The following is a 23,130-nucleotide window of genomic DNA, read 5'->3' on the forward strand; positions in this document are numbered from 1 at the left end:
CCGCTCAGCTCCTTGCCGCTTTATCTTGGGTGACCTGGCTGGGCTGTTTACAAAACCTTGAACTGTCTAGACAACACCATAAAACTCGAGGTTCTAAACAGCTTAATTGGGTTATATTATACACCTTCTGGTGGGTGAAAAAGAGATTTCCGCAATGTGCAATAAAGGCGACGAGTGAGAAAAGAATTTGCCTTTCTTGAATAGGACGGAGGGGCTCTCGCTATGCTCGCAGGCAGGGAAGGCAAAAGTGCTAAGCAAGTCAGGAAAAGCCCGAGAATTCAAAAAATTGAGAAAGGCAAGAGGAGGGAGGCTTGCCTAAAAAAATTTTTTTAAACACTTTAGTAAGAAAAACATAAGTGTATGCCTTTGAACTTCCAAAATGTCAAGGTCATCACCTTTAACCTTTCTGAATAATTAGGCGCCTTAAGGTTCCTCTGTTATTTTCAACCACCACCCACTCTCTCTCTGTCTGTCTTCCTCTCTCCCTCCCTCCCTCTCTCACACATACACGCACAGCCACACACACACTTTTTACCGCATAGCTGGCCATATTAGCAAATTCATCATAACGCAAAGAAAATCCCGGCTGGGTCGAGGTGAGCTCTCGGCGGCGTGCAGTGAGCGTGCCCCACTCCGGTCCCCGCCAGCTGGAGCACAGGGGGCTCCTCACTTCCCCCTCTTTCTCTTCTGCACCCTGGGAATTCGACCCAATCATCTTTTTTCTATATTTCCTTCTTTCTTTCTTTTTTTTTCCTTCTTTTTTTTTTGTTTTATTTTTTAAAAAAATATTTTAACTCTTAAGAAAAAGAAGATTTTTCTTTAGAAGAAAAAAAAGCTTGGGTTGTAGGAAATGCCTCTTATTTTAGGGAGAAAGACGATATTCCTATGCAGGTTTTCTGTGGATGTGCATTCCCCACAAAGCCCACTCATTAGAAATGCACGAAGTCGTGGGGAAATCCTTACAGGATTTTGCCTGACCATATAGAAAAATTCTCGCATGCCCCCCGATCCTTAATCCACAGGGCAAGAAAGAGTCGTTTGATTTTGTGCTCCCTGCACTGCTTTAAAAATTCTATCTAAGCATATTAATATACCTTCAAAATGCTAAGATATCCTAAAAGCGAGCCGCGGAAACTGAAGCACCCCAGTATTCATCTTGAAAAAATGCTCAACGATAGCAGTGTTAAGTTTCTATTTTAAAAGAAGAGAAGAAAACCAAGACTGAGAGGCAAATTTAGCTGAAGAGAAAGACCTGGGAGAGGAGAAAATTCCCTGTGCCTGGCGGGCAGCGGCCACAGGAGGGCGCGCCCAGGCGCTGCAATGCCGCAGCCTCTGGTGCTTCAGTCTCTTTTCCCCCTAATAATAATTCCACTGCTAATAAAATATCTAATATATAAGTAACGATAAGATTTCAGGGCCTTCCAAATGAGAAAATAAAGCATCAAAAAGATTTATTAAACAAATAACCCATAACCGTGACGTGCTGGAGAAATATGCCACTTTAAAAGATTTTTTTTTGTTGGTCATAATATTTTATAATGCATCTGAGCTTTTAAAAATATCCCATAATTTTAAGAAAGAAAAAAACCCCCAAACCCTAAGATATTTAGAATTCGTTATCTAGAATGAAAATCTATCTACTTCTTTAGGGACAGCCTTAATGAGGGTGGAACAAACATAATGTAAAAACCATACGTTTCCACAATTTATCTTCGATTCTTACTTGAGACCTTTCTTAAACAAACCTCTAGATACAGAAAACATGATGTTAAAACATATTTTATTTAAAGGTGAGGTTAATGTTAACTCCTGAGAATGATTATTTTTTTAAAGAAAGACAGAGAGACTAAACAGAAAATAAGATATTTTTAATATCCTAACATCACCTTGCCAAGAGGTGAATAAAATCTCTCTCTTTGAAAGTACTATGGAGATCTATTAAAAAGAAAGTAGAGATTAGAAAATTAAAGTGAAGTTTATGAATTTCCTGGACATTCTCCAGCGACAGAACATGTCCTGTCTTTCTGATTTTTGTTTTATTTTTTTTTCTTCCACCGTGCCGTTCTGGTCAGAATCTGAGGAAAGAAAGGGTTTCGCTGCTTTCTGTTTATTTTCAGAATTCATCGAAATATGTTTCACGTTGGCTCAGCCATATTCGGCATTTTTTAAAGCCCCGTCGCTCATGAAAGCATTTGTTGGCACTTTGTCTGATGGGTTGTTGGTGTGGGTTTTTTAGATTTGGGTTTTGTTTTTGGTTTGGTTTTTTTTTAGAAGTTCATTGTTAACACTTTTCTAGAAATAGCCTTTCCGTCGGTAATAAAACGGCATTGTACAATCTGAAATCCTTGGGATCTCTGTCGCCAGAGGTAGCCCTTGCAGGCACAGCCGTATACCGGAGGAAAATCCACTGGTCTCTCGGCGGAGACACCCATTTCGAGGGGGGAAATGTTTAGCGAAGTTTTTGTTTGTTTTGCTTTCCATAAGAATGCTCATTGCGTGAGACCACACCAACCTCAAGCCCATTAGGTTTCATACGAGGTGTTTTAATCTCTCACAATTACAGTGAGGCCGATCTCAGCGAATGTGAACAAGTGATGGGAGCTAGGTTGTGCTGATAGTTTAAAAAAATTATATATATACACCAGAATATGAAAATATCGCTTCTTTTTTGACCCATCGTGTAAATGTGATGATTCTGTGCGAGTCTATAACCTCTTCTATTTTACCCTTTTATCCCTTTCTCTGTTGAATTCCTTTAGATAGAGAAGGTTGTGAGCTATTTCCAAATGTCTTTGGGCTTGTCCTTTATGGAGAACGAAAAGGACACTTGCTTATTTTCCGATTAAACTATAAATGGGACAGGAATCTGCCGAAAGATAAATCTGCAGCCCAAATATGAAGTCTGAAGGCTGCATCGGCGACCAATGTACACTCTGAAATCTCATCATTCCAAATATGCATTTTCGTGTTCACAGAAATACAATAGAGGAAGGGCTGGGGCTTCGGGTGAAACTGGGAGTACAGTCAGTGCTACTGTGCGATCCTTACACTCAGAAATAATGCCTTGGAAGAAAAGGCCAGCTTGCTATTTTGTTTATTTTACAAGCTTTCATATTTAGGAAAATGCGTAATGTCAGCAGTATGTCGTGTCTGTCCCCCTCCCTCGGTCAAAAAAAAAAAATTCCAGGGAATCTGAGCCCTCAGCCCAGACGCCGACTCTTTCTATGAAAATATGGCACATAGAAATCTGGGCAACGTGACAACTGCATTATTAAAGGAAGAAAGGACACAATATCTAGCCAAATTTTTTTTCCTGAAATACAACTGTTCTTCAATCTCGCTGCAATTTAGCAGCGTGGCATAAAATATACAGTCTGTGCATTTAAAGACACCCGAAATAAAATGCTGAAATCGAGTAAATCAAAGGAAATTTACTAAAAGCTTCCTGGGTTCCAGCCTGATTTTAAAATAAGACATTTTTCACAATACTTTTGTTACTGAAGGCATCTGCAAAATATCTAGCTTCTTTCGTACCTCGCTCCCATCCCCCTCACATAATGAGACACAAACACAGCAAATTGCAACTATGAGAATGCTCGGCACAGCCGAGACAAAACATAATCATAACACCAGTAATAAGGTTTAGGAAGATAAGGCAGTGAAAATTAAGCCCTGCTGCCACGTCTGGTAACCTCCAGTTTTTAGCCCTGACATTTGCTGGAGGAGAAAACTGTAATGTCCACCTATGCTTTATTACAAACAGTAATTTACATCTGCATGGACCCATTGGTTGGAGCATTTTTCCACCCTCGTTTGGAAAAATATGGGGCTCTGAGAGCAAAACCTTTACATTAATGTAGATTGTATATCTCATTTATTGCACAATATTGATTTATTTATTAATGTTAATTACTTTATTCCATTTTAATATGATTTAAAACAATAGTGACATTAAATGCTCAGAGCCTAAGTCCTCAGTTCCCCAGTGGCTCTGGCATGTTTATTCAACTTCTATTTACATCAAACTTATACTTTCTACTGTTCATTTTCAGTAAAAAATTGCTGCCCCTTTTAAAAACCCTCATGATTTACCGTGAGCAAAGGGTCTTATGGAGCCGTTTGCCATACCTGAACACAATATTTAAATTATTATAATCACAGCCATCTGAGTTTCCGTCTAGTGACATACATGAAATTAATATTTTCAATTACAAAAAATCAAAGAGCCCTCAAATCTAATCAGGAGTACAGAATTCAGCTCCTCCAGCGGCAGCAGCAACGAGGCCGGCGTGGAAAGCAGCTCAGCATTTGCTTATTGTTTTAACTTTACTGTTGGGCGAAACCCACCACAAACCTCTGGGCTGATACTTCAGCTGGGATTTTTCTGGGACCCCTTTTTCTTACAATGTAAATAAAGATTATGAAAGAGCCATTTGATGGGCATAAAATTCCTGATTAGATGTAACAGTCAAGTCTTAAACTGCGTCAAGGAAAATAGTATTTTGTTTCTTTAAACTCTGTGGGTTGTCCAGGCTGTTGTTGAGGAGGAAATTGCTAGAAGGCGAGGGGGGGACGCGGCGCTCGGAGGGAGCGTCGTGGGCTCCACCACGGCTTCTTCCCCGACGCAGGCGAGTCTTAGCCATGGCTCTGATCATGATCTTACACGGCCATCGTGCCGCAGCGCCCGTCGCTCGGCTCAGCCCGCGGTGGCGGCGAACCGTGCCCGGGTAGGGCAGGGGCTGCGCCAGGCGCAGGGGATGCTGCGGAAAGAGCTTGCAAGCAGCGAGTATTACGAAGGTAATATTTAAACTCTCCAGCAACCCAGAAGCTGGAAACTGCAGCTATAAAAGACACTGGCTCTTAACCTGACAATGATGTTGTATTTGAACAGCTGCGATAAGGTTTTAAAAGGTCTGTCTCATTGCCACCGCTAAATTTTAAACAGGGTTATTGTTATCAGAAGAGTAAAGTGTACGGTAAAGTGCAAAACATCCAGGAAACAGAGGAAAATTCAAATCCACTCTGGTGAAAAACGTATGTTTGTAACTGTGCAAAAGACGCATTTAAATTGTTTTTAATCCGTTCACGTGCTGCCTACTCTCGGGGATCTGAAACGGTGTTTTGATGGTAGAAAGGCCCAAAACAAGCAGGCGAATGAATCCGAAACAAAAATTATCAACAAGTACACTTTGTGTAGCTGAGAGTCTTTGACTGTATTAGTCCCAGATAAGAAATACTCCAATCTGAGTAAACTTGAAAAAAAAAGAAAAGAAAATAAAAAAGAGAAAAGTAAAAGAAACAGAAAGAAGTACAAAGATAAAGAGTAATAAAACCAGTTTCTGCAGCCACTATTTAAAATGTATTAAGTGCGGGTGTAAATGCGAGTAAGAAGTGGGAGGAAAAACAGTAAAACACACTAAAAACGTTGGGACAGAAGACTCTGGTCTGCCATGTAGATAGTTGCTGTTGTCTTCAGTTGATTATTTTCTTTTTGTTTGTTTGTTTGTTTTATAATACACTTTGCATTTATCATTCTTCTTTCAAAAAAGAGAAAAAAGTTGCTTGAACGAATTGCAGTAAGAATATCAGTTTCTCTATGTCTTTTAATGAGCAGTACTACAGAAGGAGAAATTATCTTTTTGATGCTTTCTTTTTCCTGGGCAAGTGAAAAACCCACTTTTTTCCTTTTTTCTTCAGGCGGTCAAGAGAGAGAGCATTGTAAAATAATTTTAGGAATGTAGCTTCCCTATAAAATTCGAGTTATGACAAAAATCCACCTTTTAATATTTGACGATTTGTGTTAAAACAAAAATTGACCTTCTCGGTTAGCAGCGAGGGAAAAAATCAATAGTATAATTTTCAATAATTCATAACGCGAACGCCATTATGTTAAATCTTAACTATTAATCTTATCCTTTACAAAGTCTCGATTGATTTGTTAATAAAATATCTTCCCGTCCGCGGCAACAGAGGGTATAACTCCTGAAAAAGCTTCAGAAGCAAGAAAATTACCGAGTAGCCCGAGAATGTAGATGAGGGTTTTATTGATCGCCCCTGATTCTCCTTAATACGCATTAATAAATCCCGCAACCTTTTGTCCCCGCACTTGTCAGCGGCAGGGGCTCTTACAGGAGCCATGGCGGGGCAGGCGCGGTTTTCCGCCGCGGGGGCCGCTCGGGCACGGGTGCTGCGCGGCCGCGTTGGCTGCGCGGCGCGGCGCGGGGGGGCGGGCGCGTTGCGGGCGCGGCAGCGGCGGCGGCGGTGGCGCGGTGCGGTGCCGGCGCGGCGGCGCAGGGGGCGCTGTTGACCGCGGAGGGGCGCGGCGGGGCGGCGCGGCGGGGGCGCGTCAGCGGCGGGGCGGCGGCGCACGGGGCGGCGGGCGCTGCCATTGGCCCGCCTGTCATGTGGTCGCGCGGAGGCATCCGCAATTACACGGGAATGTTTTCCTAGAGATGTCAGCCTACAAAGGACACAATCTCTCTTCCTCAAATTCCGCCCCAAAATGTCCTTTCCAAACAGCTCTCCTGCCGCTAATACTTTTTTAGTAGATTCTCTCATCAGTGCGTGCAGGAGTGACAGTTTCTACTCCAACAGCGCCAGCATGTATATGCCACCTAGCACAGACATTGGGACGTATGGGATGCAAACCTGTGGACTCCTTCCGTCTCTGGCTAAGAGAGAAGTTAATCACCAAAATATGGGTATGAATGTACATCCTTATATACCTCAAGTAGACACTTGGACAGACCCGAACAGATCTTGTCGAATAGAGCAACCTGTTACACAGCAGGTCCCCACTTGTTCCTTCACTACAAATATTAAAGAAGAAAGCAATTGCTGCATGTATTCCGATAAGAGATCCAAACTCATTTCTGCAGACGTCCCTTCCTACCAGAGGCTGGTGTCTGAATCATGCCCCATTGAGAACCCCGAGGTTCCCGTCCCAGGATATTTTAGACTGAGCCAGACCTACGCCACTGGGAAAACCCAAGAGTACAATAATAGCCCTGAAACGAGTTCAACTGTAATGTTACAGTTAAACCCTCGCGGCAGCTCCAAACCGCAGATATCTACTCAACTTCAGCTGGAAAAGAAAATGAATGAAAACCCGAACAACCAAGACAACACCGCTAAAGTCTCTCAAGTGGAAAGTCCCGAGCCCAAGTCCACGTTGCAAGAGGAACGGAGCTGTCTGCCTGAAGGCTCCGTGTCCAGCCCAGAAGTCCAGGAGAAGGAGACTAAAGGTCTGTATTACCGAGTTTAAGCCGTGCCGTGGTGTAACTCCAACACGCCAGCACCATAAAGCACGCTCGAATATACTAACGAGCATCACAGCCATCACATTTAATGCTAAGGAGTATCGGGCTGCAGGTGCTGTCTGAAGATTTTGGCAGGCAAAAATGCTACACAAAATGGTCCAAAGATTTTCCGTAGAGGTCTGCTTCTCCCGTGCACGCAGACCGCCTCTGTGATGCAGGGAATACAGCCGTGTGCTCCCTAATGCGCTGCAACAGCCAAAAGCAGCCCCATACCTCTAAAAAAGCAGGTCTGGAGGTTGTAAAATACGACCAGCTCAACTTTTCTCTCGTAGTATTTCGCCTTTTTTTCTTCCCACTGAGCCTTACTGCAGTTTGATTGCATTTAAAGTTAATTACGATCCTCTTAAAATAGGTGCGGAATAGGTGCTACAAGGCTGGGTAAAGTTCGAAACAAATGCACAATGAAAGCAGCAGCCAGCTATCTGCCTGGTCCAAAGGCTGAATATTTCAATGTGATGCTTTAAATAACATTGGATTGGTCTCCAAAAGTGGACCAGTATTTCGAAATCCTTTGCAAGCTAAAGGCGGTGGTAATCTGATTTTATTTTCCCTCTAAAAGTGATCTAAAGCCTCTCCTTTGAATGGCGTGTATCGAAGAACCCCAAACCGGGAAATTTTCTCTTATCAAAATGTACTTTGCAACCTCTAGGTCGTTTTTTACCCTATGTGTGCATTGTGAATTGCTTTATTTGAATTATATTTAGTAGCCCAGGTATAGGTTGATGTGGGGCACATTTATTTCTGATGGGAAAAAAAAACTAAAAGGAAAATGAAAAAAAAAATCCGAGACAGAGGGTGGAAATTTCTTGTATATCATTTTGGCTGGGAAAATGTCTATATCTGTTCATAGGTGTGCTTGTGTGATTCAGTTGATATGCTTGGGGATGCTGCTTCAACAAAGAGTGCAAAACTATTTTGTAAATGGAATATTTTGGTGGCAAGTGTTGTGGGAGTCTGAGGCGGCCATGGCGAGGCTAGACCCTTTAAGATGTGTTCATGGGGTGTGTGGCAGGTTAAACATTGTTGAAATGTTAAACGCCGGCCGAAAACTTGAGAGACCCTTACTGGCAGGGACAGGAGAGCGGGGCGGCCACAGAGCAGGGTGCCGTGCGTGGGGACGGGTAGCACAGCCTGGCAGCAGGTCCCCTCCTTGTGCATACACCTCACCCGAATGATGTTTAATGCCCACATCCACCATATCTGCCAGACACTACAGAGGAGGGGTCATGGCCAAGGGTACACTCTAACAGCCTGAGGTATTTTTGATTTTTTTTCTTCTTCTTTGATTTTGATAGAGGAAATCAAGTCTGATACTCCAACAAGCAATTGGCTAACTGCAAAGAGTGGCAGAAAGAAGAGGTGTCCTTATACTAAACACCAAACACTGGAATTAGAGAAAGAGTTCTTATTCAATATGTATCTCACTCGAGAGCGCCGTCTAGAGATCAGTAAGAGCGTAAACCTCACTGACAGGCAGGTCAAGATTTGGTTTCAAAACCGCAGAATGAAGCTCAAGAAGATGAGCAGGGAGAACCGAATCCGGGAACTGACCGCTAATCTGACCTTCTCTTAAACCCTAACCCCGGGGGGGGCACCAGAGAGGAGTGGGCACAGCACCACCACTTGCTAAAAGCAGGAGAGACTCTGGCAAAACCCGGCATTTTCCAGTTTTATTTTGTTTTGTTTTGTTTTCTGATAGAATGTGACTCTTTGTCCTTCTTTTAGCGCTGCAAGTGAATATGTATTACTATGATGAGTATATATAAAACCTAGCACGTGTAATTTATTTTTGTTCTCATCGTAATGCAGGGTAACTATTATTGAATATTATCATTTGGTCTTAACTTATTGGAAGTGTCGAACATCCAAGCAATGTGACTTTTTCATGTTTTTACTAACAAAATGATATTTATGTGGGGCTGTTACACGGGCCATAACATTTTGAGTACATTCAATACTTTCAGAAAAAGAGTGAGGGGAAACTGTGGGGGCGGGGGGAAAGAGAAGCACATTATAATGTAATATTCTCACAAATGAACTTAGAGATTGTCCTTCGTAAAATGGAATATTTCCTTCTTCTCCATTGTAGACATTTCCTTGTGGTGCATATGTGGAATAGTAGTCGTTCAGCAGCAAATTGTCCTTGTGCATGTTCTGTTTGCATGTATAATGCAATAAACTCTGTAAACTACTGCAGCTCCTTTGGTTTTCTACAAATGTTTAAAGTACAGATGCAGATTGGTGTCCTGATCCTTCTCTATCAGAATCTTTTTGGACTGGTGTACCTTCTTTACCATATTCTGGCCTTCGTGTGTGTCTGCCTGGTTTTTGTTCTTTCTTTTCCTCCATGTGTTTATCCTTCCTTCTTCTGTTTTTTTTTTTTTTTAGGGGTGGGGTGGAGACTGGGCCGGGAAATGATGTAAACCTAATTAATTTATAAATTCCTGTAAACAATTGATTAATTGATAAAATGTTGTGTGATGTTCGCAGTCTGACAAATGAATGAAAAAAAAGAGAGAGAAAGGAAAAAATGTTGTAAAATATTATGAACTAAACTGGACATCCTCATCCAATCCACTTGTAAACGGTAAGTGATAAAAATGTCTTTCTACTACATGCTGTCAGGAATATGTATGTAATTTTATTTGACGTTCATATTTGATTTAAAAAATATCCGTCACTGTGTGCTTATAATGTGGAGACTATGATTTCATGTCTTTGCTCTCTAAGAAACAAACCAAAAAAAACCCAAAACCAAGACAAAACAAAAAACCTCCAAGAAACATAACAAATGCATAGCTGGGTATAAGTAAATGTTAAGGAGCTCAGGTTTTGGTCGACTCAAAAGCTTTCAGAAGATGGTGGATTGAAAAATACTCCCTCAAAATATTCCCAGCATCTGGGGAGGCTGGCTTTTTGGGGGCAGAAACGCTCCCAAGCCTGCTTAACAAAAGTACACCAGCCTCTTCAGACCTACTTTTGTCACCCTGCACCTTTTCTTTTTGCTCAGAACTCGTTTTATTTCTCCCAATTCCATTTTAGTAGCACACATCCAGCTAATGACGTTCACAACTCTTAACCCTTTCTGTACATAGCCGAAAAAATGTTATTAGCAGGGCTCTGTGCTGGAAGCTGAGGAAGGGCGTGTGTGTGTGAGAGCGGGTGAATGCCCGTGTGAGCAGATAAACTAAGCAGAACTGCAAATGGCTTGCAAATGAACATGACTCCAAATTGAAGTGCAAATACTTGGACATACTTTCACCTTCAGACTGTAGTGGAAAAACAGTGTGGCTACTGTTTGCACTGAGAAAGCAGCTCGCTCACAATCAACGCCCATTCCTCCCCTAAGATGGTTCTAAATCTAGAAATTAAACGCAAAGTAGTGCCAATGTCGTCCGACTTGATGACAGATACTGCTAATAATGCTGTTGGTGGCTTTCTGTTTGCTCTTTTGTCACTGATATTTAATTTAGGCCAGTACTTACTCATGCTTACATTTACTCATAGGGCAGAGGAATATATTCCTCAAACCAAGGCATAATCATTTTGAAGCTGCGAAAGCCACAAGCACCTAGATATTTTGTGCTTTTCCTCGTTTCGAAAAAAAGCAAAACGATGCTCAAACCCCCCTTTAAATATTGCATACATGTGAACGGCCTTTTCTTTTCCCTTAAAGATACTCGCTACAGCACCAAAGAAGTTTCGGCGGTGGGAAGTAAATAGCTGACTCCATATCAAGTGTTTAATGTATATTAAAAAGTGGCTCACTCTAATCTACCTGCTTTACCAACTTATATGTCTGAAGCGAGGGGCAATTCTTCGCCATACCACAAGCCCTGCTTCTAGAGAACAATGTCAGAGAAGTTATAAAATCGCAGAAGAAAATCCTAAATCAGATGGGGGGGAAAAAAAAGGAAAGGAAAGGAAATGGAAAAGAAAAAGAAAAAAATAAAAGAAGATAAAAAGGAAGAAAACAACCAAAGACAGTAATAAATCATTAAATAAACAGGAATTTCAGCCCCTTCCTCATAACGGCCCGCGAGTAGGAAGTGTTTTCCCAGCGCTGCTGTCCGTGCCCTCGGCGGGCTGTGCTGCGGGCTCTCCACTAACTCTGTGCGTTTCCTCCAGATCCCGACATAGCCATCGTCCCTCGCCCAGGAGAACAAGCGTGGGCAGAAGACAATGGGTAATCCAGTTTTCAATATTAACCGGGCAGGGTTTTGCTCGGGAAAGAAATATTGCGCCGGGAGGAGTGGGGAGGGAAGGGATGGAAAAGAAAGCAAAGCGGGCAAAAAAATCTCACGTAGGCATTGAACGTGGCTTCCTCTGAACTAGGGACGGAGGAGACAGCTCTGCCGGCGAGCGGGGATCAGCGATAGCCCTGCTCTCCTCCGCGGGCCGGAGCCTGCCCGCCTGAGCGGCTCCTGCCCGCGGCCGCCGTGCTGCCAGTGCGGGGCCAGGTGGCCTCCTCGGGGCTGCCTTTACCCGCATTCCCCCAGGACCGCACTGGGCACCATAAGGGGGACTATGTTGGAGCTGTGTAGCCCCAAAATTCCGCAGATACAGGAGCTTGTGTTCAACCACACGTCAGTTGTGCTGGGAGACACAGGCTTTGCTGTTTCCATCCGTCCATTTTATTAGGGACACATTAATCTATAATCAAATACACCTCATAAAATTTTTATTGAAAGGCATAAAATCATTACAGAGGTCTTCCACCTGTTTTAAAACAACACAATGGGCATCTCTTTTTAAAAGTGTATCCTTTCTATGGAAACTTTCTGTCCTGGAGTGGGGGGAGCGGATAATAATACCCGCACATGCTCTGAAATATGGAAGTACCGCAATGTGCTTTTACTGTAACATTTTCCTGTTTTATGAGAAGTCGTTATAGTCCCAGCTTGCGATGGTTTGTTTTTACAGGCAAGAATCCCCCTTTCCCAGCGGGTTCCCTCAGCAGCTTGGAGTGTGATTAGCAAGCCAAGGCTGTTGGATTTATTTAAACACCCTGCCTCTCATTGATTAAGAAATGAATGGCAGAAATCACTCAAAGGAGGTGAAGAAATAGTCCGCACTCCCAAGGCCGTGGGCTGCCAGCACGGCCACGCCCGACGCGACAGAAGCAGGCAGGGCAGACAGGCGGGCAGCGAAGGCGGGCAGGGCGGGAGGGCAACTAGGGCAAGCGGGCAAGGCAAGCGGGCAGTGGAGGGCAGGGCGGGCAGGGCTGGGGCGCAAGCGGGCAGGGCAGGCGGGCGGGCGGCCCTGGCGCGGTGTGGGCGCGCAGGCGGTACGGCGCGCTGTGCGGGGCCGTTGTTGATGATGATTTTTTTTTTTAATCACAGCAGCCCCAGTTTAGCGGATTGATTTACTCGCAGTATTGGTAAATATGATCACGTGGGCTCCGCAACCAATGGTTGAGGGTTGCAGTCTGCAAAATACTACGATTGTTCTCCGGGAGGGTATCATATACAGTTAACAGTGTAACCTTTTATATGACTAAGAGGGGAGCCTAAAATGTCGTCTAGTGGCACCATAAGTAACTATTACGTTGATTCTCTCATAGGCCATGAAAGCGAAGAAGTTTACGGGAGTAGATTCGTCCAGGGAGGTCACAGTGCGACCTCCAGGCCATCAGGTGTTGCAGAGAGTTCAGATTTTTCCTCTTGTAGCTTTGCACCAAAATCCACGGTGTTCTCCACCTCCTGGTCCGCGGTTCATCCTCAGCCGTCTGCGGCAATGACCGGGATCTACCACCCCTACATGCATCAGCCCCATTTAGGGGCAGCCGACGCCGGCCGCTACGTGCGCTCCTGGATTGAGCCCTTCCCGGGCTTCCCGGGCGGCGGCGGCGGTGGCGGAGGCGGAGGCAGCAGCAGCGGCGGCTCCACATCCAGCTCCGGCTCCTCCAACGGGCGCCACTACGGGATAAAGCCGGAGACGGGAGCAGCCGCCTCCTCATCTTCCTCCTCCTCTTCCTCCTCCTCCAAAAGGACTGAGTGCTCCTCGTCTCGGGAATCCCAGGGGATCGGTGTGCCCGAGTACACGTGCAGCAACTTCCTCCAGGAGCCCCGGGAGAAAGCGGCTGCCGGCAGCTCCAAGGACCCGGCCGCTTGCAGCCACAACCCCAGCCCGAGCAGCGATCTGAAGGAGGAGAAACAGCAACAACTTGACCCAAGTAAGTAAAAAAAAAAAAAAGACAGAAAAAGAAAACAAAACGGGGGGACAGAGAGGAATAGAGGCAGAGACAGACGGAGAAAAAGAAGGAAAGAGAGAAGGAAAGAAAGAAAGAAATTGCCCCTTTGATTTATTACCGAAACCTGTAAGGCTCGAATGTGCAAAACTGATAGTTTTACTAACCTATAAAAACGTCTAGACGCCTACCCCAGCGCAAGCAGCAACAAGCACCCATAAAAGACTCCACATAACCACCTACCATCAAGACATCATTTGTACAGTAAACAGACTGGGGCATTAAGGCTTTTATGATAATTCCTCCAAAGTTGTGAAAACAGTCCATCCTTCGTTAAATTAATTTAACGACCTTTCTCTTCCCCCGCCCCCATCCCATTCTCTGTATACTTCCCTTCTTCCAGATAACCCTGCAGCAAACTGGATCCACGCTCGTTCAACGAGGAAAAAGCGTTGTCCGTACACAAAGTATCAAACTCTGGAACTGGAAAAGGAGTTTCTCTTTAACATGTACCTCACCCGAGACCGTCGTTATGAAGTAGCTAGGATTTTAAACCTCACAGAGAGACAGGTCAAAATCTGGTTTCAGAACAGAAGAATGAAAATGAAAAAGATGAACAAGGAGAAAGGCAATAAAGGAGACTAATGCTGGGGTAGAAATGCAGTCGGGAATTACTGATTTAGTTTTGAGTTTGGGGCTTTTTGGGGGGAGGGTGGGTTTTTGGTTGTTGGAGGCTCTTTTGGGTTTAGATTTTTTTCTGTTGTTGTTTGGATTTATTCTTTCCCTCACCCTCAGTCCCTATATGGTTCTCCTCCTGTGCCACTCCACCCCAGGGAGTTAAAATCAATCAGCTTTTTTTTTTTTTTTTATATAGAAGTGCAACGTGGTCTGTGTCAGGTATTTTGGGAAATTTTGTCTTGCTCGCCAACGTGTTTTGCAGAGTTGCTTAATCCGCCCCCTTTTCTTTCCCAGACCATTTAGATGATAATATTGTGAGTGCACGTTAGCTTTGGGAACTCTATCTGATGTTAAATGTTTGACATGTTTCTTAAAAGTGATGTAGACTAGATAGTTATTTTGACAAAATAAAGGTAAGAAAATTAATTATAATTACGATAATAAAACATATATTAAATTGCTGTCGCTTAAGTCAATGGGGGTTGCTGTGCTGTCCACGATTTACTAAGAGGAAATCTTTTCCCAAACCTCTGCTTTCTAGGTTTGGATCCTTTGCAAGAGACGCCATAGCGAGGACACAGGCTATTCCCCCCCACCCCTTTAGTGCACTGTTAGGAGTCTCAGTCTTGGAGCCGCTTTCCACAGGCCCAACGTCTCCCGGTCCCCCGAGTAGCTGTCGCCCCTGCCACCGGTGACTGTTGTATTAATTAACTACTCCGTGTCTCGATCTACGGACCTGTTGTAATTGTTGTCAGTTATTACACAATAAAGTCTGCCGTGACCGAACGACAACGCCGCGGTGAGAGGAGAAATCTGTGCGCCCTTCGCGAAGCCCTCTGTGCCGCCGAGCACGCCACGCAGCCCCCGCGCAGCCCCCGCGCAACCCTCGGGGGCCGAGCGCGTCCGGCCCAGGGCCGCGGGAAAGCCTCTGGCAGCAGCACCTCTGGCAGCTACTTAGGCCGGAGGAAAGTCACTTTTCCCCCGCTTCGCCTAATAGACATTTGCTATTAGAGGTCAGTGCGGAGAGGCCGGGTAGGTGCGTCTGCCGCCGTACCTTTCCCGGACCTCAGGTACCAGCGGTCTTTCAAACATAAATAAGCGATTCCTCTGGGATAATATAAAAGATATTTCCACATCCGTCCTCAGGAGTCAAGGAGGCAAAATGATGCCTATTCGCGTAAACATTTTTTCTTTTTTTTTTTTTTTTATCACCTCCTGGTGGGTCGCTTCTGTCCTCAGCGTTCTTTAAAGGGGAGGTTGGGAAGCTCTGGGGGGGCACGGCTGCTGCCAAACATTCGGCTTTGTTGGCGAGAGCTCATTTAGCACCGCGCCTCATGCCTTCTGCATTTATGAACACACATGACTTTATCAAGATAATTGAGATGAAGTTCATTGTAAAAAATGCTTTTTTTAAAGAGCAACCATTAAAATGAAGGACCCGTAAATATTTACGAGCAGTTCGGTTAATTCAAGATTAAGGGGAGAGCTGAGAGACTTGATGTTTAATATTTTTTACCTCTGTAAAAAAAAAAAAAAAACAAACAAACAAAAAAAACCCAAAAAACCCCAACACAAAACTGGGAAAAAAAAGGCAAAAGCAAGCACTGCCAGGAAAAGGTGTTGCATTGCTTCCCATCCATTGTCGAGAAGACACCTATAATTCTTTTAAAACAGGAAGAACTGTGGTATAATAAAACCATTGAGATGGCTAGACGTCTGGACCTAATGAGTTTACGATACGCTGTGGCACTTTTCTTTGAAACCACCTTATTTTGATGTTTGTGTTTGTTAGGGGGGGGAAAGGCAAAAAATGCAGACAAACTAGGTCTTAAAACCTTGGACTGTAAATTTCAATATGTCAGCGTTGGGTCAAGGCATCAGACTCAAAAAAGACCCGAAGGTCATGGAACTGAGAGATTTTACAAAGTCCACTTATTTGTTGAAATGTATTTTATTGGATATTCTACTGCAATGAATCCTACGATGCCAGCCTCTATATTTTCGAAAATACCCATAGAGAAAAGTGATCTATAACAACACGTAAACCATATTCTTGTACACGACACTCCATTATGTTGATTCCAGCAGAGACTCTGTTAAGAAATTGTTACCAAAGTCACACCATCTTTTTAATATTTTACATCAGTGAGATTAATAGGTTTTACCTTGTATATTTCCCCCTTATGTTTACCTGTTTTAAATATGGCGAGCGTTTATTTCAAAATAGCAGAAAGAAAACCAAACCTCTCGAACAACGGGATGTAGTTTTTCTATGGAATTTACCTTTACTGTCAAACTGAATAATTTAATTCCTACACATTGGCTGTGTTAATATATGTTTGCATATATGCACAGTCTCGTGCACACGCATTATACAGAATAATTCACAGACATCTGTGGTGAAGGAGACGGTGAACAAAGATTCATTTTTACTTTCGTTTACATAAATCAATCCATAAATACATAAAAGCACGGGAAAACAAAATAACATCTTCAAGACAAAAACGGGTAACTGAAACTACCACACATGGAGAAATCGTGGTGTAATATGTGGGGAAACATGATCGAAAACGCGATAGCAGGCATCTTCAAAGCTCAGGCGTCTTTCCTGGCTGCCATGTGTAAACGAGGCGCGTTCTTCGTATGCAGTTAATTATAGCTCTGGCAAAAAAATAAAAGCGTCACCGAAATGCACAAAGAAAATAGCACTATAAACTCGTAACGAAAAAAAAATAGAGAAAATAAAAGGAAGAAACCCAAAACCAGAAAGGAGAGGAAGAGTCACGGGCCCCGCCGGTGTTCCGCAGTGGCCATTCGAGTTTGCAGCCGAGGGGCCGCGGGCAGCTCGGGGCGGGGGCGCTGCTGCCGCTACCGCCGCGCGCCGCCAGAGGGCGCCCGCGCTCCACTCGAGCGCCGCTGTCCCGCCGCGCGCTGCGCTCCGCTCCCCCGGCCCGGCAGCCGCGGTGTCGCCTCGGGGAATGAACACCCTGGCGGGGTGCGCATGGCGAGGGGCGGGGGTCTCTGGCGCGGTTGTGGGACGCAGCGATTACGCCTTTGTGCCCCTCCGCAGGGTGAGACCGTGTTGCTCTGCTGTCGCTCCCCGCCTACCCAGCCCGGCCTCCTGCCTTCCCGTTGGTGTCTGGCCAAAGGCTTTTGCTGCTGTCTGCCCGTGTAGCACCAGAATTCCGTACGTGTGTGTTCCCCCCGTCCGCTCCCGCCTCCCCCGCCTTACTCCAGGCTGCACTGGGGTCCTTAAACCTTCCCAAGTTCCCAAAGGCGTGCGCTCCAGGCCACGGGGCCCCTGTCCGAGCGAGGGTGTCTCTGCGGGCACAGGCCCATCCGGGTGCTCATATGCGGGGCAGCCGAGCTGGTCACTTAAACGAAGCGAGCGGGGAGGCGGGGGTGGTGGTGGGAGAGAGGGGTGTGAGAGGGGTGTGAGAGGGGTGTGATGGGAAAGACGCCTACGATGCCTTTTATATAACCACAACTATATTCTCGTCACTTCAAATCAGACGGTCACACGTGGTTCTGGCTGTGCCTGTATTGTATTTCACCTCCATTTTTCGTCTCTCTCCAAAATAGGGAGGACTCGAGCTCATGGGGATGTCTGTCCGAAAAGCTGGTTCCCACTGCAGGACGAAGCGGCCAAGAGACGACTGGAGACGACACCTCTTGGGGCACGGGGGCCAGCAGTGGTGGTCTGCTCGAGAAGCGGGGTCAGCACCGAGCCTGCTGGGCAGCGCTTTCCTTCCTTCCGTCCTCCCGGAGAACAGGGCTCGCTTGGGATTAATTCCCCGAGCGGTACTAACCGCTCACCCACACGTTTGGGTTTTTTTCTCCCTCTCTTTCCCTTGGTAATGACGTCTACCAAAGGTGAAATGATGGAAAGTATATTCATAGGCATGATTTCCATTAAGTATCAATTAACCTGAAGCCTCAGTCATGCGTGCACAGCGTCAAGGGTAAATGTGCATCTCATTGCCCAGCGATTCCTTCGCCTGTAAGGAAATGACCCGGAGGGCCTTCTGGCAATGGGTCTAGGCCGCTGCACGCTGCTGGCCTTCGGGCCTCCCAGCCGACACTCCCGAGACCCTTCGCCAGGCATCGGCTCCCTCGGAGGGGCTCTGTCCTTGCCGACCGGCGGTACAGGCTGCACTCCGGGCAGTACAGCCTGGGCGAGCCGGGCGGCATCGCCCTGGGCAGCGCGCCCGCGGTTATCGCGCGGGATTTGCGCGGCTGCTTCGCCCCTGCGCGGCGAGGGTTTCAGCAGCTCCTGGTGAGCGCGCACCGGCGGGGGGAGCGGGGTGCCGCGGCTGGTGTGGATCAGGGCAGGGCTGGGCTGGGTTTTTTTCTTGCCCGAGAAGCGGCACATGTAAACTGAAGCCAAAAGTCCCCCCTGAGCTCATGAGCTTGTGTGTGTGTGTGTGTGTGTGTGTGTGTGTGTGCGCGCGCGGGCTGCTGTGTGCCTAATAGGAAATAGTAAAAGCAGTGAGGCAGGTCATTTGGGGAGCGATTATAATCCAGTCCTGGTCACCACATACACGGAGAGCAGGAGCGGGGAGCGCACGGGCCAGCGACGGCGGCGGCATGAGCGCAGCGTAGAGGCACCGGCGGCGGCGACGGCGGCGTGAGCAGCGCCCCGTGCCTGGGCCCCCGCCTCCGCTGCCCCCTCCCCGATGAGCTCCTATTTTGTCAACCCGCTCTACTCCAAGTACAAGGTGGCGGCGGCGGCGGGGGAGCCCATCAATTCCCCGTACTACGACTGTCACTTCGCACCAGAGGTGAGCGGCCGACACGCCGCTGCTGCTGCCGCCGCCGCTGCCGCCGCTCTGCTCTACGGGAACGGCGCGGCCGCAGCGGGATTCCCGCACCCCTCGCCCGGCGGGGCGGGGGGCGGCGGTGGCGGAGCTGCGGACTTTTACCACCCGGCCGGGGGGAGCCCCACGGCCGCCTACCAGACGCCTCCTCCTCCCCCCGCCGCGCCTCCGCCTCCTGCCCCCTGCAGTGGGGTTACCTGTCACGGGGAGCCCGCTAAATTTTACGGATACGATAACTTACAGAGACAGCAGATTTTTACGACACAGCAAGAGGCCGAGCTGGTACAATATCCTGACTGTAAATCGTCCAGTGCTAATATTGGCGAGGAACCAGACCACTTAAATCAGAGCTCGTCTCCTGCTCAAATGTTTCCCTGGATGAGACCACAAGGTTGGACATAGTCAAAAATTTGCTTCCATCTCACGTCTGAATTTGAAACTTTCTTTTCCTCCTCCCGCTCCTTTCTCGCTGACTCTTGCTCTCTGCCTCTGTGTCCCTCACTCCCTACTTCTCTCCCCGCGATTTCTATCACCGCGGTGGCTTGCGACAATGAAGCGATACAGTAAGCAAACAGAAACCTCTGCATCAGGCAGCTACCAACTCAAGAGTAGCCTTTAAGAAGCCTTTCGGACCCTGAGGCATAGATGACATGCTCACTTGTCTCCCGTCGCTGCTGCCTGAACGGGAAAAGTGCAGGGTCGGGAAGCGGGGCGGGGTGGGGGGAACAATACAATATGTTTAAGTGAACCCGCAACCCCCTGTGCAGAGGGACAGCTGGGACGATTCGTGCATTTGCTATTGCTGTTGTTCTCTCACTCATGTAAAGCTCTAGACTCCTCCGTGCCTTCTGCTTTCTCTTGCTTCGGTTCTGTGGGGCTTCTCTCGAGGGATTCCAGAGGGACCGGAGCCCTCACTCCCTGCCTACGCCTTTTTTTGAACGGCCACACCAACCTCCAAACCTTTATGTTTTTGTTTTAAACAGCAGCGCCGGGTAGGAGGAGAGGAAGACAAACGTACAGCCGATTCCAGACTCTAGAGCTGGAAAAAGAGTTTCTATTTAACCCCTATCTGACCAGGAAGAGGAGGATCGAGGTGTCCCATGCATTAGGACTCACCGAGAGGCAGGTAAAGATCTGGTTTCAGAACAGGAGGATGAAATGGAAAAAAGAGAACAACAAGGACAAATTCCCCGCTTCCAGACAGGAGGGAAAGGAAGGGGAAGCCAAAAAGGAAGCACATGATCTGGAAGAAGACAGACCTGAAGGCCACACAAATTAATTTTTGCCCTAAAAGTCTTTGAGAAAGGCAATCAAAATAACCAGGACCGTAGCCTGACATCTCGGCTAATCTACCCCAGTACGTGATCTTGCCGTAGGACGAGTGACCTCGTGTCCCTCCACTTGACACTTGTCTTCTTCGGGTGCTTCACTTGTTTGTTGGTTTGTTTTGTTTATAAGCGTATCCGTAAGAATCTCTAGATTTAACATTTCATCTACTTATTTTTGCAAATTTGATACAGAGTTTGTAGCAATAAATTTCTAATGATATATAAATATATATATATATATTTGCAAACTTAAAAGATGATAATTGAGGGAAATGAGATAAACTTCCTAATAAATACCAATAACCAAGACATTTAAGAATGCTTTATTAATCAAGATAAGTGCACTTGTGTTATTTTAATTCTTGTTCTTATCTTATGTTGAATAAATTATATAAATTTAATAAAATTGAAGAAAGTATCCTAGAAATATATTTAATCTTCTGTTGTGATATTTGATTAAAATAAATAAAATTTTTTCAATTATAAAATGTATCAGCATCTCGATATCCTTTTTGTAATTCACTCCTCCAATAACCTTCAGAGTCTCCACGGGTCTGGACTAACTGTCCCCTGGGCCTTTTCCTCGTCCACCCTCGGACGCTGGGTGTTTCTGTGGGGTCTGGAATGGCATATTGCATACAAAACCTGCTTTTCGCTCTCTGCCGGGGCACTGGGGGGCCCTTGTGGAAGTAGCGGCCAGTGAGGACTGTGGACCCACCTGCGAGCTAAGTCCACGCTGCGGGCCGGCGCAGGGAGTCTCGGGATGTGTGCGCCTGGGCCCCGCTTTCGCCCTTTCCTGATCCTCAGCCCGGGTCGCGGGACGGCGGTGCAGGGGACGGCTGCCGGCAAACACGGCCCTCTACCCCGCGAAGGCTTTTTTTGCCAGCCCGGCTGGAGGGGGACAGGCCGGCGAGCGCGCTGGTCGCACACTGACCCCGAGGGCTGCTCCCGACCGGTGCGGGACTTCCAGTTCCGCCACGCAAACCACCGACAAACCGGGCCTAGCCTTCCCTGTGTATGGTGGACGAGCAGAGAAATGCGAAGATTTGCGGCCTTTCATGGGGGTTTCTAGGGGGCTGTAACAGCAAGACGTCCCAAACCACGTGTAGACTGAGAGAAGGACGTTTGCCCCCCCTAAATCATATGGCTCGGGCGCGTTTCCTAGCGGAGGAAGCCGCCGGCGAGAACAGAGCCGGCCGAAAAATTCCCGCAGCCATGGAGGAAGAGGTCCGCTCCCATTAGTAAAACGGATTAATTTCTATCCCCTCTCTCCTCCCTCCCCTTGTTCCCACTTCGCGGCGCGGTCCTGCAGAGCGCGGTATCAAACAGGACGGCCGAGAGCAGTCGTTTTCAGGAGCAGCAGGCAGACGGTCGAGGGATGAGGCATAAATCCCCACCAAGATTTCTGCGCAATTTTTCCCACCTCCCGACACCCCCTGATGGCTCCGTGAAAGAAACTCAATTGACGCGCCAGAGATTGCGACAAACACGATATATTTCTATTATCTGCCTAGAAACAAGCATGGTCCCGACAAGGCCGGGGCCGAGCCGAGGCCTCGCTAGGAAGATCACAGCCAGGATTCCGAGGAAGTGCCCGCCGCTGCCGTGTCCACCCGGCGCTGGGCCCTTCTCCCACACGCACCGCTTCGCTCCCGGGAGTGCACCCGGCGCAGTAGGAAACGCCGTCCACGGGGACGGGATTTTGTAGGGTGGGTTTGGTTCATTTCGTTTCCCTTCCTCTAGCCCCCTCCCAGCCACCGAGGCAGGCACGTTTCCACTCCTGTAAAACGACTGCTCTAGAGGGAGGCACAAGCAAGCAGAGCTATTGTTCTCGGGTTTATGTTAATCGCCTAGTTGGCTAAAGGTTATAAAGGAAGGGAAGCTGCAACAAAGCAGTGAAGTAAACATTTTGCTGCATGGATTTGCATAAATATACCGTTATGCCTAGTGTTCAGGGAGGATGAAGGGCTAGTGACTGCGCATTTAAAGAACCCCAGTCGACCTATGAGCAAAAAAACCCCCCATTTCTTTACAAAATGATACTCATGCCAGTGGCACCGGCGTATTTGGTCTCCGAGCAGGGCAAAGCCTCTTCCCTCTGCTGCATTTGCGGCAGAGGCTGGGAGCAGCATGGTACAGGCGGGCCCTGCCTTGGGGAAAGACGTGATGGTGCCGCCCGTTGCAAACTCTGGCAGTCTGCAGGGGAAAAGCAAGTAGGAGACCTTCACATCCGAGCGGAGCACTTCTTAGGGTAATATGCGTCCATGATAGAGCTGCTGCGGTAGTTGGTTTTTAATTACCAGACAACAAGAATAAAATTAAAATATTCCTTAAGAAATTTCCGTTAGCGTTGCTCTCCCAGGGCCGACTGGGAACGCAGCCACGCAGTCGAAAACTGACTTACTTCCCTGTGAGCACACTATTGGCCAAGGCCTACTGGTAACTGCAATCGTCCCTGTCTTACTCATTAGGAGAAACAAAATATCTTTTCAATTGTTAAGGTATTTCCTCCCGTAGCCTGATATATGAATCTCTCCCTTGGTCTTACTGGGAAACTTGCTACGAAAAAAGAAAACCGAATCAGAAATCGATCGAAGAGATCAGTGAGTACCCCTTAAAACTGGAGCCATCGAGCTCCGGAGCAGACATCGGGATTTCCGCAAAAAAAAAGGTAGCTGTGCAGGTCGCGGCGGGAGCGGCGGCGAGAAGTCGCCTGAGAAGGCCACTGCGCGGACATATCGCGGCTTTGGTTTCTGCGGAATTTCTCCATTCCCTTGTGGAGCAGCTCAGCGCAGCCG

At 46.9% G+C, this 23,130-nt stretch overlaps 3 protein-coding genes across 6 annotated transcripts; all 3 read left to right on the plus strand.

Annotated features, from left to right (window-relative positions):
• The first annotated feature begins 6,432 nt into the window (after positions 1–6,432).
• HOXD10 (homeobox D10) lies at positions 6,433–9,486 on the plus strand. Its single transcript, XM_071562558.1, has 2 exons — positions 6,433–7,244; positions 8,615–9,486. Exons 1-2 carry the CDS (start codon positions 6,503–6,505, stop codon positions 8,890–8,892), a joined length of 1,020 nt encoding a protein of 339 aa, XP_071418659.1. The 5' UTR covers positions 6,433–6,502; the 3' UTR covers positions 8,893–9,486.
• Positions 9,487–11,212: 1,726 nt separating this feature from the next.
• On the plus strand, positions 11,213–14,648 carry HOXD9 (homeobox D9). Of its 2 annotated transcripts, XM_071562560.1 has the most exons (3): positions 11,213–11,505; positions 12,883–13,494; positions 13,913–14,648. In XM_071562560.1, the coding sequence occupies exons 1-3, from the start codon at positions 11,502–11,504 to the stop codon at positions 14,152–14,154; spliced, it is 858 nt and encodes a 285-aa protein (XP_071418661.1). In that variant the 5' UTR covers positions 11,213–11,501; the 3' UTR covers positions 14,155–14,648. The 2 variants fall into 2 exon arrangements, with proteins under 2 accessions (XP_071418661.1, XP_071418660.1); XM_071562559.1 differs by lacking the exon at positions 11,213–11,505 and having other exon boundaries at positions 12,714–13,494.
• A 3,619-nt stretch (positions 14,649–18,267) lies between these two features.
• HOXD8 (homeobox D8) lies at positions 18,268–20,820 on the plus strand. Of its 3 annotated transcripts, none has more exons than XM_071562040.1 (3): positions 18,268–18,463; positions 19,248–19,395; positions 19,988–20,820. In XM_071562040.1, the coding sequence occupies exons 2-3, from the start codon at positions 19,371–19,373 to the stop codon at positions 20,281–20,283; spliced, it is 321 nt and encodes a 106-aa protein (XP_071418141.1). In that variant the 5' UTR covers positions 18,268–18,463; positions 19,248–19,370; the 3' UTR covers positions 20,284–20,820. The 3 variants fall into 3 exon arrangements, with proteins under 3 accessions (XP_071418141.1, XP_071418139.1, XP_071418140.1); XM_071562039.1 differs by lacking the exon at positions 18,268–18,463 and adding an exon at positions 18,540–18,968; XM_071562038.1 differs by lacking the exon at positions 18,268–18,463 and having other exon boundaries at positions 18,528–19,395.
• Positions 20,821–23,130: the final 2,310 nt, after the last annotated feature.

The sequence above is a fragment of the Pithys albifrons genome, chromosome 8, assembly GCF_047495875.1.
Source record: "Pithys albifrons albifrons isolate INPA30051 chromosome 8, PitAlb_v1, whole genome shotgun sequence".
NCBI classification, from domain to species: Eukaryota; Metazoa; Chordata; class Aves; order Passeriformes; family Thamnophilidae; genus Pithys; species Pithys albifrons.

Excerpts from the sequence above, each read along its gene's own strand:
- HOXD8 (XM_071562038.1), top strand. The coding sequence starts at position 18,864 with ATGAGCTCCTATTTTGTCAACCCGCTCTACTCCAAGTACAAGGTGGCG. Across the intron at positions 19,396-19,987 it reads TCCCTGGATGAGACCACAAG|CAGCGCCGGGTAGGAGGAGA; the intron begins GTTGGACATAGT and ends TGTTTTAAACAG.
- HOXD10 (XM_071562558.1), top strand. The coding sequence starts at position 6,503 with ATGTCCTTTCCAAACAGCTCTCCTGCCGCTAATACTTTTTTAGTAGAT. Across the intron at positions 7,245-8,614 it reads CCAGGAGAAGGAGACTAAAG|AGGAAATCAAGTCTGATACT; the intron begins GTCTGTATTACC and ends TGATTTTGATAG.
- HOXD9 (XM_071562559.1), top strand. The coding sequence starts at position 12,834 with ATGTCGTCTAGTGGCACCATAAGTAACTATTACGTTGATTCTCTCATA. Across the intron at positions 13,495-13,912 it reads ACAGCAACAACTTGACCCAA|ATAACCCTGCAGCAAACTGG; the intron begins GTAAGTAAAAAA and ends CCCTTCTTCCAG.